Source organism: Verticillium dahliae, genomic scaffold, assembly GCF_000150675.1.
Source record: "Verticillium dahliae VdLs.17 supercont1.4 genomic scaffold, whole genome shotgun sequence".
Classification (NCBI taxonomy): Eukaryota; Fungi; Ascomycota; class Sordariomycetes; order Glomerellales; family Plectosphaerellaceae; genus Verticillium; species Verticillium dahliae.
Window position 1 is genome coordinate 381,350 of NW_009276925.1, and position 12,507 is coordinate 393,856.

Genomic DNA, 12,507 nt, shown 5'->3' on the forward strand with positions numbered 1-12,507 from the left:
GGAGATGAAGAAGGCAACCGAGCCGGAAGTAGCCACTTCGTCAAGCGGCAGGGCACCAGACCAGACAGCAATGCAACCAGTCATGCCGACGAGGACCAGGACGCACAGAATCACCGTGGTCGCCAGGGACACGCCGATCCAAAGGTCCTTGTCAGTCTTGGAAGCGAAAGCGCGCAGCCAGTAGTTGGACAGGAAGAAGTTGTTCGTGAGGATGCAGACGGGCAGAATGTACAGAAGCTGCCAGCCCAGGAGGGTAGGCTTGAGAAATTCTGACTCCCGGATCAAGGAGGTGTCAATGTCGGTCAGCGCACCAATGGTGGCGGCAGCAATGACAATAAGGCAGATGACCATGCCTCCCTGGATGTTGTCCGTCACAAAAGATATCTTGAAACCTCCCAAAGCTGTGTCACGTCTGTTAGTAATGCCCCCCAAGCCACTGAGCGCGCTGCAAACGTACAGGTGTAGATGGTGGTGACGGCAACCTGGACAAGCATGACGGGCAGCTGGTTGACGCCCGTCAGGGTGGTCACGACCTGGCCAATGGCAGAAAGCTCTGCCGTCAGGTATAGAAAGAGGGTGAAGAGCGTCGCAGCGCTGAGGTACAGCATGGCTGCGGTGCCATAGCGCTGGCGCGTCCATTCCGTGAGCACGAAACCCTCGGGGGTCTTTCGGCGGATGATGCTGCCGAGAGCCGCAAAGATGAGCAGCGGCAGAGAGGAGGACAAGGCGTAGACAATGACACCCTGCACACCGGTGATGGTGGCCAGCTCCGGATAAGCGAAGAGCACACTCGATCCCAACCCTGGGCTGTTAGCACGACGATATTTGGGGGGGAGGAGGGGGAAAAGGGGGAGAGGTCAGTTGGAGCGGCAGCACGTTTCCCACGCAAGCATTAACTTGATCGAGTATTACGGTACAATCTCAGCTTTCTATCCGCGTGCGGGACATTTCTCCTCTTTCAGGATCGAGGGAGAGAAGTTGAATGCCCGTTGTGCTTCAAGACGGCGCCCGTAGTGAGCCGCATCCTCTTCCGCCTCCGGGGGCGCACCCCTCTCCAAGGGGGTTTCATCGTCCGACATGACGGGAGAACAATTAGTCAGTGTATACGAGAAATTGCTCTCCCGCATGGTCGGCGACAGGATCCTCTTGGCGGGGGGGAAACGCTCCCGGGGCCTCAGGAGGACCATAGTCATCTTGGGTACGAACCTAACTGCCAGTGGCGCGGGTGACTCTCGCTCGATTTGCCACTGAATCATCACTGGAGGTGTGAAGAAGAATCTCCATGACGGTGGTGATCATGATGCTTGTCGAAGGGGTTTTCCGGCTGGGGAGCTCGAAAAAAAAAAAAAAGATCGATAGAAGTTTTGCTGCCGCTCTTGCTCTCAGGAGAGATAAGACTACGCTAGGCGTAGACGCCTGCACTCACCACTGGCGATAAAATTGAGAGCGACGGGGATAGCTAGGAGCTTGTTAGCTCTCATCCCACACGAACATCGAAGGGCAAGCTGTGAAAAGTGATGCCAGGAGAGGGAGCGAGTGGGTGACTCGATAACCTCTGCTGACTCGTGAGGTGAGGTCTAACCCGTCCGTGTTCGGTTACCAGACAGGAACCCGCCCTTGAGGTCATGTCTGTACCGGTAGGCCATGCCCAGTCCCATCAGGCTGCAAACATGGTCAGCACGCGGGAATCTGGTAGAATAGGTGGGGGTTTGAGGTACAGGAAAAGGCTGTAGGTGACGAAGATGACGGCATTAGATGCCTGCGTCGACGGCTGCACCATGTTGGATGGTGACGACAAGGGTCGGAACGATGTAGAGAGAGGGAGTATGTGTGTGAGATATGGAGGACACAGGTCAAACCAAGATGATCAGAACAGAGGGATGGATCTCTTGCTTTCCAACACGATCAAACGATGCAGCGATGTGGTGAGGTTCAAAGGGTCCAGGTGAGGAAGGGTATGGTATGAAATTTTTGCTCCCGGTCCATGATATGACACTAGAGGTAGCGACTACCGGCCGGTTCAAGGTAGGGAATACCCGCAACACACGCGCAGTCTTGTGCCGAAGCAGTGGCAAGTGGGCGGGCGCCTGACTGACGAAGAACCGACCGGGCGCCCCTCCTGCTGGCCGCTCACCTCGCGTGGCGTAGCGTGGTGTGCCCGTGGTCCATGGTACGTCGAGCGCAACGAGAGGATTTTTAGTGTGGGGGGTTTAACCGCGTGGGAAAGGTTGTCATAGCCGATACTTCATTTCAGGCGTCTCCACCAGCGGCAATCAAGTATCTCCCAGGAGACGGAGGTGCCCACAGCTTCTGGGTCTTTTAGCTTGGCTGGACCCGATCAACAAGGTTGGCTCCGGCGTAGTGCCTCATCCTTGGTGGACGTCTGCCAATTGGACGACACCGGGCAGCCTCCCCAATGCAACCTTCGCCAAACGCGGCAGTCGTTCACTGCCTTTTTCGCTTTCGTCGCGCTCGTGAATGCACCACAGACCTCAATGGATGTGGTGGAATGGACAAATGCATTCGATATGTACAGTGTTGAGCAGGAAGCTGAGAGAGTCATGCTAAGATCAGCCGCCCGTCCGGTCATGTCTTCGTTCCCTTACGTGCTGTGTCCCCGTGTCTAGCGTCGTGATAACCTCTCCTCTCATTCTCACTCATTTAACAGCCCATGACAAAGACAGTTCTCTGACATGGACGTCTCTGACAGGCATGTGTGTCATACAACTGGCCATCACTCCACATCCCATCATCCAATACAGTTAGTTGCTCAAAATACCCCCTCACAGACATGGCCACTCAGTCTTTCGTCGCTGCCATGTTGCAACACTTTCATCCCGCCTCGTTCCCTTGGCGCGTCAAGGCCCCAATCCGTTCCTAACGGGAGACTGCCGTCTTGGGGCAGCACCGTTTCTCACAAAACAAATGCTTCGAGTCGGGGTATCATGTTCAGTTTTCTTCGTCGTCCTCCTCAATGGGCGCAGGCGTCCGTCGCTCGGTGCGCCTCTTGGGCCGTCGGTGTCGCGAGCTGCTGATGTTGCTGGCCGAATCGTCCGGCATCAGCTCAAAGTCCTCACCACCCCACTCGCTGTCGCTGACAGCGTCGAGCTCGCTGCCTGTCGCCCACGCCGGCCGCTCGTATCCCGAGTTTTGCGAGTTGCCCGAGTTGGGCTGGTTGGGCAACACGTCGATCCGTCTGCGATGCTGCAGGTTGAGCATGAGACCGGCGCCTCGGTTGCGCAGCGCCGTGCGAACAATTTCGGCCCTCTCGTGCAGTGCCTCAAAGGCGTCTTCCAGGACTTCCATGCCCTGGTAAATCTCCCGCTCTGCCTCGGCCAGTGCTGCCAGCTCCATCTCCTCGTCTCGGGACACCGCCTGCCGTGTCTGTGCCGATGTTGAGGTGCTGACGAACGAGGCAGGCGTCGCGCCGCGCGAATACACGCCGGAGAAGGGCGTCGTGTTTCGAGACCCTGGGAGTCCAGGCGTCGCTCGAAGGTTGGGTGTCGGTCCCCGGGAAGGGAAATATCCACTGGCGGGTGTAGCGCCACGCGACTCGCCCGTGGGCGTAGGGACATCGTCCGAATCCGCCCCCGACCACAAGAATCCATCAAACCTGCCAGAGGTGAGAATCTCCCATTCGGATGTGTTGATGTCGGACAAGGACACGAGGAGGTCGTGGGTCTCTGGGTTCTTGATCAGGTATGAAGCCGTCTCGGCATCACGTGGCGCCTGCTGCAGTCTGTACAACCTCTGGAGGGACAGGCCGGCCTTGATGATAAAGTCGGAGCGTGGCCTTCGCATGGGAGTAGGAGACCGGAGAGAGGGCTGAACTTCCCGAGAGCCCGACAGGATGGCGTTAAAATAAGGCCGGTCCTCGGGGTCCATGTTTGTCAGGATCGCAAACGTGAGCGTTTCGTCATCGACCTCTTGCGGCGGCGGCGCGTGGTTATCGCCGCACTTGTTGAGCCACTTGTCGACGGCCCCGCGAACCTTCTTCGACTGTCGGAGGTAGTGCTCGCGGAACTCTTCTGCAATGTCCGGATCCATTTTGATGGGTGAATCAGGCCGGGGAGGCAGGTCCGCAGACATCTCGGCGGCCTTGACGCCTAGATCGGCCAAATCGAACGGTGGCCACTGGGGAAGCTCAATGCGGCCGCTGACCCATTCGAGCACCTCACCCCAGCCCAGGCCTGTGTGCAAGTCCGTTCCCGTGTCACAAACCACGCAGCTGCAACCGTGGGGTGGCAGTTCACGGGAGAAAACATTCTCCAGCCGATCGAGGAGGCGGCGCGCCACGGACCGGTGGCCCGTCGCAACGGCTATGGAGCCGCTCTTCTCGAGGACGGTGTTGTATTGGTTCAACAAGTTGAAAAAGGGCGCAAAGAGCGTCTCGGCACCTGTGAGAGGAGGGTTTGAGGGGCGTGTGCCGTTCTGTCGGGGCAGAACGGCGAGGAAGTTCTTCGGCAAGGCGTAGGGAAGGCCGCCGTTCCGAAGCAGGTAGTCAACTCTGGGTGCTTCCTGCACACTGGCGGCAGGCGGAGGCGGCGGAGGCGGGGGGCCGCCAAAGTCGGTTGCTGGCGTGTCGGCGGGTCTGATGTCACCGTCCTGAAACGGCGTGAAAGGTTTGTCTTCAGCGCCGAACATGGATGGGGGGAACTGGGGTGTCTGGGTCGGCGTCTTTGGGGACGAGTCCTGGGCACTCTCCGGCGAGGACTCGGCGTCGACGAGGTCTGACCGCCTTCCATTTTTGCTTGACACACTCCTCTTGGACGATGACCGGGAAGGGCCTCGCTCCGCGGCCAAGCCATCCTGGACGCCAGGAGGGATGTAGGCGGCTGTCTTGTAGTATGTCGCCTGACTGGAAGACTTGGACTTGGTGCTCAGACGAGACTTTTCCTCGTTCCTCGAAGCTGACCTCGATATTCCGCTGAGCCTCGAGCTGGGTCGCTCTTTCCTCGCCTCCTTGGCGGCGGTGTCGGGCGTGCCTGATCTCCGCTTACCGGAGACGTCTGTCTCTGGTGGGCTCGGGGGCCGGGCCTCCTTCGTTTTGGATCTGGAGGCGGTAGAATAGTCGGCCGACTTGGAGCGCTCCTTCTCTTCGCCTCCCAGATCGGTGGGCTCGGGCGTCAAGGGCCCTGACCGCCTGCCGGCTGCAGAGCCCGAGAGGTCTTCCCGACTGACAGCCTCCTTGCTGTGCGCCTTGCTGAACGACGGGTAAGGCACCGAAATACGGTCCATCGAGGCGATCGACGTTTTTGACCTGCCAAACTCGAAGACGAGCTCCGACGTGGATCCAGCACGTTCTTTTTCCTTGTCCCTGTCCTTATCCTTCTCCTTCTCGTCTCGGGTGCGATGACGTCGGTGTGAGTGAGAGTGCGAGTGGGAGATTTCACTGCCACCCTCCTTCTTGTGTCGGGAGGATCGCGTGCTGGATTTGCGGTGCTCCTTGTCGCCTTCAGAGGTCGGCCGCTTGCTCTTGCTCTTCTTCTTCTCCCGCGGGCGCTCATCGAGATCGACCTCGCGATCATCTTTGGTAGACATGGTGGAGCATTGGTCGGTGCCCTAGCCGGTGACGAGGGAAGAGCCTCGTGAGGAGTGGTCGAGAGTTGTGGTTGGGGGGAGGGGGAAGAGGGGCGGAAGGAGGCAGGAGAGGCTTGGTGGGTGTCAGAGTCTGTACGAGTAGGTACAATGTGAAGCGGAGTTGACGAGTGTCTCGAGCGAGTCGTGGGCAGAAAGAAAGCCGAGCGGCGGAGAGATCGTGGCGGTCAGCAGCGGGGGAGCAGACAGGGCTCTCGACCTAGAGTCGAGCGCGAGGGGGTCGGCGATGGAGTCGATCTGGAGCTTCAGGACTTAGCGCAGGTCTAGGTCGTGATGGGGAGACCTTGAGATCGCAGGTAGCGCAGGTGGAGAGGTTGGCCCGTTCCTTAAGACCATCCCAACCCCAGGCAGGCGGCTGTGAGCAGTCGACGGGCAAGTTTCGCGACTATGATTCGACGGAAGGTCCTGGTTCTGGGCTGTTGGCGAGACCACCAGTTGAGGCACCCAGGTACCCAGCTTCAGGCCTGACGTGGCACCGGCGGTGAAGTCACGCTGCACAGACCAGGTGTGAGCGGGAGGGGCGGGGAGCCTGGCCGGGGGGGCTTAATGGTGCAGTCTCTGATCAGCACTCTTGTCGGTTCTTCATCTCGAGGCATCTGAAGTGAAGGCGCTGGTTTTTGACTTGAGAACGAGACAAATATGACCACCGTCGAGAATCCAGGCTCTCTCTTCACCATTGATGATTGTGTAGTCACGCGCTTTCGTTTCACCAAGAAGCTGCTCATACCTCCGAGCTCCTTCCTCATCCTCCTTACCACCACCAAGCACTCCTCCGCCCCCTCCATCTTGGCACGTCATACCGTGCGTATGTCCCGCTGCCCAAGAAGCATACCTTAGGTAAGGTAGAATGCGATGAATGCTCCTTCTTCCTCCGATAAATGGCCCCCGATATGCAGAGAGAAGACACCACACACACACCACACACACACACACACACACACACACACACACACACACACACACACACACCGCAGTGACACCATCCACAGGTCCGAACCAAAAGTGGTCCAGCATCGGGCAGCAAAGAACAGGAAGCCGCCCAATCATGCAGCTTGCTCATCTCGTTCACCACACTTAAGCGCCTGGCCAACCTGTCTCGACTCCCAACCGTCACACCACTCCAACCATACAGCCCACACACATACATGCACCCACTCGATTAGTTCGATGAGACACCATGTTCGTTCGTCGTATCTATAACCGCCGCTTCGAACATTACCGGATCATTCATCCAAACTAAAGCAACTGTTCTTTTTTATTTGAAAGACCTGGCTTCTAATGTCTGCCTGTACCGTCTCCAGAAATCATCATCATGCATGCATGCTAAAAAACCCCTTCCCTGCCCCTCCCAACCCTTCCTAGATGGAAGTGGGACCCTAAGGGCGCCCAGTGTTTGTTCGACGCAATTAAACAAAGGAAAAAGACCCCATATGATATAATGTTGCCTTCGTAATTTTATATCCGACTGCACTCCCATATCTGTTCTCGCTGCGTCTACTTCTCTTTTGGTAGACGCAGAGACACTTTGGGGCTCCCTTAGATCCTGTCCAAAAGACCCTGGCTCTCGAGCAGCAGAATGATCTGGTGCACGGCGGAGCGGACGGACTGCTTCTCGATATCGACGGTGAGATCCGCCTTGGCGGGCACCTCGTAAGGGTCGTCGACACCAGTGAAACCCTTGATCTCGCCGGCGCGCGCCTTCTGGTAGACACCCCTGCGGTCGGTCTTCTCAGAGTACTCGAGCGACGTCGCCACGTGGACGAGGAAGAAGGGACCCGCCTTCTCGATGAGCTCGCGGGCCTGAGAGCGAGCATCCTCGTAAGGTGCAATGGGCGCCGCGATGACGGCGGCACCGGCGCGTGTCAGCTCGGAGGCGACAAAGGCGATGCGCGCAACGTTCTTGGAGCGGTCCTCACGGCTGAAGCCCAGCTCGGCAGAGAGCTCGTGGCGGACGGTCTCGCCAAGGAGCAGAGAGACGGAGCGGCCGCCGCCCTGGTTAAGAATGAGCTGCAGGGCACGGGCGATCTGGTCCTTGCCGCTGTTCTGGAAGCCCGTCAGGAAGATGGTGAAGCCCTTGGCCGCAGGCAGAGGGTTCTGCTCGCGGAGAACCTTGACGACCTCGGGGTAAGAGAACCATGCGGGAATCTCCTTGCCGGTCTTGAGGCGGTTGCGGAGCTCCGTGCCAGAAATGTTGGCAGTGTGGGTACCGGGGGCGATCTCGTTGGCGGGCTGGTACTCGTCGCGGTCGGGGATGTAGATCATCTCCTGGAACTCGACCATCTTGATGCCGAGCTCCTCCTGGTACTTCTGCACGGCAATCTGCGCATCGTAGGCGCCGTACCAGTCCTTGCCGTCCTTGTTCTTGCCGGGGCCAGCGTGGTCGCGACCAACGATGAAGTGGGTGGCACCGTGGTTCTTGCGGATGATGGCGTGCCAGATGGCCTCGCGGGGACCACCCATGCGCATGGCGAGGGGCAGCAGGGCGAGAGCGGCCATGCCGTTGGGGTAGCGGGGAAGGAGAGCCTTGTAGACTCGGACACGAGTGAAGTGGTCAATGTCACCAGGCTTGGTGAGGCCGACGACGGGGTGGATAAGGACGTTGGCTTGTTGAGAGCGCGAAGCGCGAACGGTCAGCTCGCGGTGAGCGCGGTGCATGGGGTTACGGGTCTGGAAGGCGACGACCTTGTTCCAGCCGAGCTTCTCGAAGTGTTGCCTCAGCTCGGCGGGCGTATACCTCAGGTCGACAAAGTCGTAGTGCGCGAGCCTCTGCACGGCCTCAAGCTTACCACCAACGTAGAACTCCTGGGCGACCTGGAGGAGGTGCTTGATGCCGGGGTGGGTAACGTCGTCGGGGCTTCCGAAGACCTCCTGGGCCTCGAGGTTCCTGCACGGCGTGCGTTAGCACTATGATCTACCACCAAGATCACTAGTAAAGAAGGAAAAGGAACGTACTTGTTCGGCTTGTAAACCTCCTCGACGGTGAGAATGGCAAGCGCGCGGTCGTCACGAAGATCACGGAGAGTAATGCGCGCGCCAGGCTTGATGCCAACCTCGTCAATGGTCTGCTGAGAGACATCGAGGTTAATAGGCATGCTGAAGAGGCTGCCATCGGCGAGACGGTTCTCCTTGACAACGCTGAGACACTGTTAGCGGGCTGTATTGGTACCGCGCATCTCTGAGTGTGACGAACCCGTTGTAGTCCTTCTCGTTGAGGAAACCTAGCCATCAGGGTTAGCATTGTCGTCTTGCAGTGTTCCGCTCGATTGTTGTGCGATCCGCGTGACTGTGTGCCTCGGGGACAAATTCTTACCCTCGAGAGGAGAGAAACCACCGTTGAGGATCAGTTCAAGATCGCAAAGGTGGCGCTCAGTCAGGGTAAGGCTGGGGAGCTTGTCCGACTCCTCGAGGAGCTCGGCCTGGCGAGGCGCATCGCGCACAAAGAGGTCCTTCAGGACACCGCCGTGGGGTGTGTTGGCCATGGTGGTCTGCGAGGAGGAGGAGGGTGAGGTCTGGGTATGGGGCTTCGCGGGGTCTTTCGAACAGATCGGCAGGCTATTCGCGTGCTCTAGTCTTTGGAAGCTTCTTGTCGAGACACAGATCGGAGAAGAGAGGTAGGTCAGGATTGAATGGTGAGGGAGGACACGAAAAACACTGCACACACGACAACCGGCGAGCTGGCCATTTTATCCAAAGCGCGACTTTGTCAACGAAAACGAGCTTCTCCGTTGCCGGCGCGAATCAGCGGGCCTTCTCGGTTCACCCTACTGCCCGTCTCGTCGCAAAATGTCGATGAAGGTGGACACAACCTGTCTAGCTCCGAATGACGTGATCGGTACATCGGCTTCGTACCCTGCCTTGGGCGAATCAGCTGTGGCGCGTGTCATGTTCCTGGCCTAGGCATTGCTGGAGCCTCGCGGCGGCGTTGAAGACTCTTTCTGAATAATGGGGTTCACGACGTCACAATTCGGGACTGTGTGGACGTTGCCGGTTGATATATGGCTGGATTCACCCTGCCCGGTTTGTCGCGAGCCGTGATGCTGCGTCTTTCCATGCTCTGTGTCCTTGCGTCCGTCAAAAAAGGTCACCCCGCCAGAGTGTGGCTCGAGTTCAGTGCCCCTCCAAAGTGTGGCTCAGTCGAGCGTGGGGTGATCCCGCGTGTTCTTGGACCCTGCGAATTCGCCATCGATTTCTTGAATGGCGTGCTTATTAGTACCTTGGTGCTCAATCGCCCGCGGGGATGTCCATACAAGCATCCCTTTGAACCACCACAAGCCGACCTCGCGGTATAATACCCAATTTCAGAGCCGAAAATGACAGTCAATTCAGACTTGCATGCGCTCAATCCCGCGCCGCGCGACTTGTGCGATCTTGGGGCTGGATGATGATGATGCTTGGCAACCATCGTAACACGCGGGATTGGTTATCTCATCGTGGTGTCCTAATGTTTCTCGGCGGGGCAGAACAGAGACGTGAGGCTCGGAGATGATGTCCACGAACGAGCTCGAGATCAAATGTGTGGTCGGTTGAGCGATACGGGAATGCATTACTGCGCAGCATGGTCGACCTTTGATGTTCGTCTACCAAGTGAGCTCCCTGCAGACCCGGACTCGTGGTGCGTATCGGTGTAGCCGGCGGAAAGCATAGAGGCAGCTGATGATCCACGCAAAGTCTGGTTTCATCATTTCGAGGTCGACCATCAAAGGACTCGCAACAAGAAACACCAAGTAACGATACTGATGCGGGTTCGAGTTCGAGAAGAATGGAAGCCGTCGAGTGGCCTGCCACAGCGTTTGGCTCAAGGACAAGGCCTAGAACCTTCTATGCATTCTCCCGCAACCGATCTCGAGGCAGAGGCGTTGCAGCCTGGCTTGCTTCAACGAGCAACCCTAGTATTTCGTCGACTTTTAAAATCAGTCATGGAAGCCAAGAAATGCCTCAACTCGCGTTACAAAGATGCTTCAGCTGAGATTGTCCAGGTCGCAGAAGTTGCCGCACAAGGGGGCGGCTGCAGAGGCAATCCCATCGCTAGCGAGCGCACCCTCCTAAAGTTGGGGTTCGCTGTGTGTTGCCCAAGTCCAAAGCCTGCGTGTCCGATGGAGTAGTCTCGGCTGCTCACAACAGACATGCCGCCATTGCATGATTGATTGGTACGGCGATAGGTGCCCTCAATACCCAGGAAACCAACCATATGTTGACTGTAGCGGAAAGCACGCATTTGACTCTGGAAAGTACTGTGGCTGGGGTGAGAAAGCCGGGGTGTTGGTTTTAGTCTCGAACTTGACCTTCGTCAAGATAAACGTCTCACTAGACTCTCGCGTTAAGAGCCCACGAGCCAATGACTCAAGCGGTGAAAGCCCCGACGGCCACTAATGGTGGGCTTTAGAGGGCGGGAGATGGGGCGGGGGTGGAAGATCTGCGAGAAGGCGTCCAGTCCTCGTGGCGGCGATGTGCTGTTCCCTGTCAGAGTCCACGCTGTCAAGCTGTCTTACAGCCCTCCAAGTAAGGGCGAACTGTGTCTGATGGGATGATTTGCTGTGGTGTCCTCAGGATGACTGATGGCTACTTGGCAGCCAGTGCCGTCATCAAAAGATGACTTGTACTTGTACAGGACCATTCAGAAAGCCGAAGCATCCGATTCGAGGTACAATCGTACATGTAGTAGGCCGAGCCAGCTGTCATGAGTCGGTGGTCACCGCGGAAAATGGGAGGTTGGACGACTGGCTGCTTGGCAGTGCTGGCACCCTCGAGTCTTCCGTATGACTTTTTGTGGGATTAAAGAAACTGTTCATGTGTTGGCCACGATGCGTCGCAGCAGCCGTCGCAGATGGGAGGGAGTAAATGAACGAGTACGTGTACGGTCCAAGCGGACTGCATGTTTCGTGATCGGGATGGTCGGCTTTCCTGGAGCGGCGCCAGAGTCTGACGATCATGTCGCATGTTTGACTGTATGAGCAATGCCCAGGATGCAGACTGTCAAGAAGCGTTTGCTGTAGGAACCGGTGAAGCAAGGTCAAGGTGTGATTGATGCACGGTTGAACAGTTGCAGTGGCCAGCAAGGCAGCCAAGATGGTTATTCAAGAATTCAAGATCAAGATTCCAGTTTCCAATCCTCTTCTCCTGTCACTCATGAACCAATGGGTAAGTGCGCCGACTCCGTTTGGGTGCAATGTTGATCAGAAGGCACCTGCAGGCTTCTTGCGCTGTCAGGGCAGGGACAGGGGGGCTCGGCGCCTGGTCGCCTGGTACCTGCCTGGTTCCGAAAACATGCTGCTTTTAGGTAGGCACCCATGGTCAGGGTTCGTAACTTGGTGGGTTGGGTGCCATGTACCGAACTTGATACCTACCTAAGGGGCCTTGGGAGCCTAACAACACGAGCTACAAGGACATCGTTTGAGGTTATCGGAAGTTTCTCTCACCCTGGAGTCGAGTACTCTTGTTTGATCTGGAAGGGTGCATTTAGCTCAAGAAGCCCTACCTGACCCGCAATACCAGATTCCAACAACAGAAAAAAATGTAGTAAGGCTAGGTGCTTCGGGTCCTTGCATCATCAACGCTGCCCTCAGATCCTACCATACCAGCAGTCCATTGGTGTCTGCGCACTCTTTGTTTCGAAGAGCGAAGAAACCACCGCTTCGCCCCTGAGGTCTGGTGTCGATGGCAAAGTTTTCCCGCAACTGTCTCAAGCTGGGCAGACAGGAGGACAACCGCGTTGGCAGGTGCAAGGATCCATGTCGGATTTTGGAAACGACAAAGGTCGGAACAACAGAGTTTAAATGATCCCTTGCCTGCCAGCGTAGGTATTCAGGAATTTCGCTTGACTGAGGCGGGATGAGCAACTGAGCCTGGATGATTGCGACTCTGCAAGAGCGGCAAGGGAGCTAACCCTCGACGAGATAGCAGTATGTACAG

At 57.3% G+C, this 12,507-nt stretch overlaps 4 protein-coding genes across 4 annotated transcripts in view; all 4 read right to left on the minus strand.

Annotated features, from left to right (window-relative positions):
• VDAG_02454 (urea transport protein) overlaps window positions 1-1,079 on the minus strand; it is a gene marked incomplete at both ends in the record, with an annotated part of 1,760 nt that extends 681 nt beyond the window's left edge. The window contains 3 exons of the mRNA XM_009653107.1: window positions 107-401; window positions 458-802; window positions 947-1,079. Coding sequence (XP_009651402.1) covers window positions 107-401; window positions 458-802; window positions 947-1,079 — 773 coding nt within the window. The remainder of the gene's footprint in view (window positions 1-106; window positions 402-457; window positions 803-946) is intronic.
• Window positions 1,080-1,397: 318 nt separating this feature from the next.
• Window positions 1,398-1,780, minus strand: VDAG_02455 (uncharacterized protein; the record flags this gene model as incomplete). The annotated part of the gene is made up of 3 exons (XM_009653108.1): window positions 1,398-1,459; window positions 1,583-1,662; window positions 1,719-1,780. 3 exons carry the CDS (start codon window positions 1,778-1,780, stop codon window positions 1,398-1,400), a joined length of 204 nt encoding a protein of 67 aa, XP_009651403.1.
• A 1,169-nt stretch (window positions 1,781-2,949) lies between these two features.
• VDAG_02456 (uncharacterized protein) lies at window positions 2,950-5,803 on the minus strand (the record flags this gene model as incomplete). The annotated part of the gene is made up of 1 exon (XM_009653109.1): window positions 2,950-5,803. The coding sequence occupies exon 1, from the start codon at window positions 5,539-5,541 to the stop codon at window positions 2,950-2,952; it is 2,592 nt and encodes an 863-aa protein (XP_009651404.1). The 5' UTR covers window positions 5,542-5,803.
• A 1,331-nt stretch (window positions 5,804-7,134) lies between these two features.
• On the minus strand, window positions 7,135-9,077 carry VDAG_02457 (sulfate adenylyltransferase; the record flags this gene model as incomplete). Its single annotated transcript, XM_009653110.1, has 4 exons — window positions 7,135-8,482; window positions 8,551-8,733; window positions 8,789-8,816; window positions 8,909-9,077. The coding sequence occupies 4 exons, from the start codon at window positions 9,075-9,077 to the stop codon at window positions 7,135-7,137; spliced, it is 1,728 nt and encodes a 575-aa protein (XP_009651405.1).
• Between the last annotated feature and the right edge of the window lie 3,430 nt (window positions 9,078-12,507).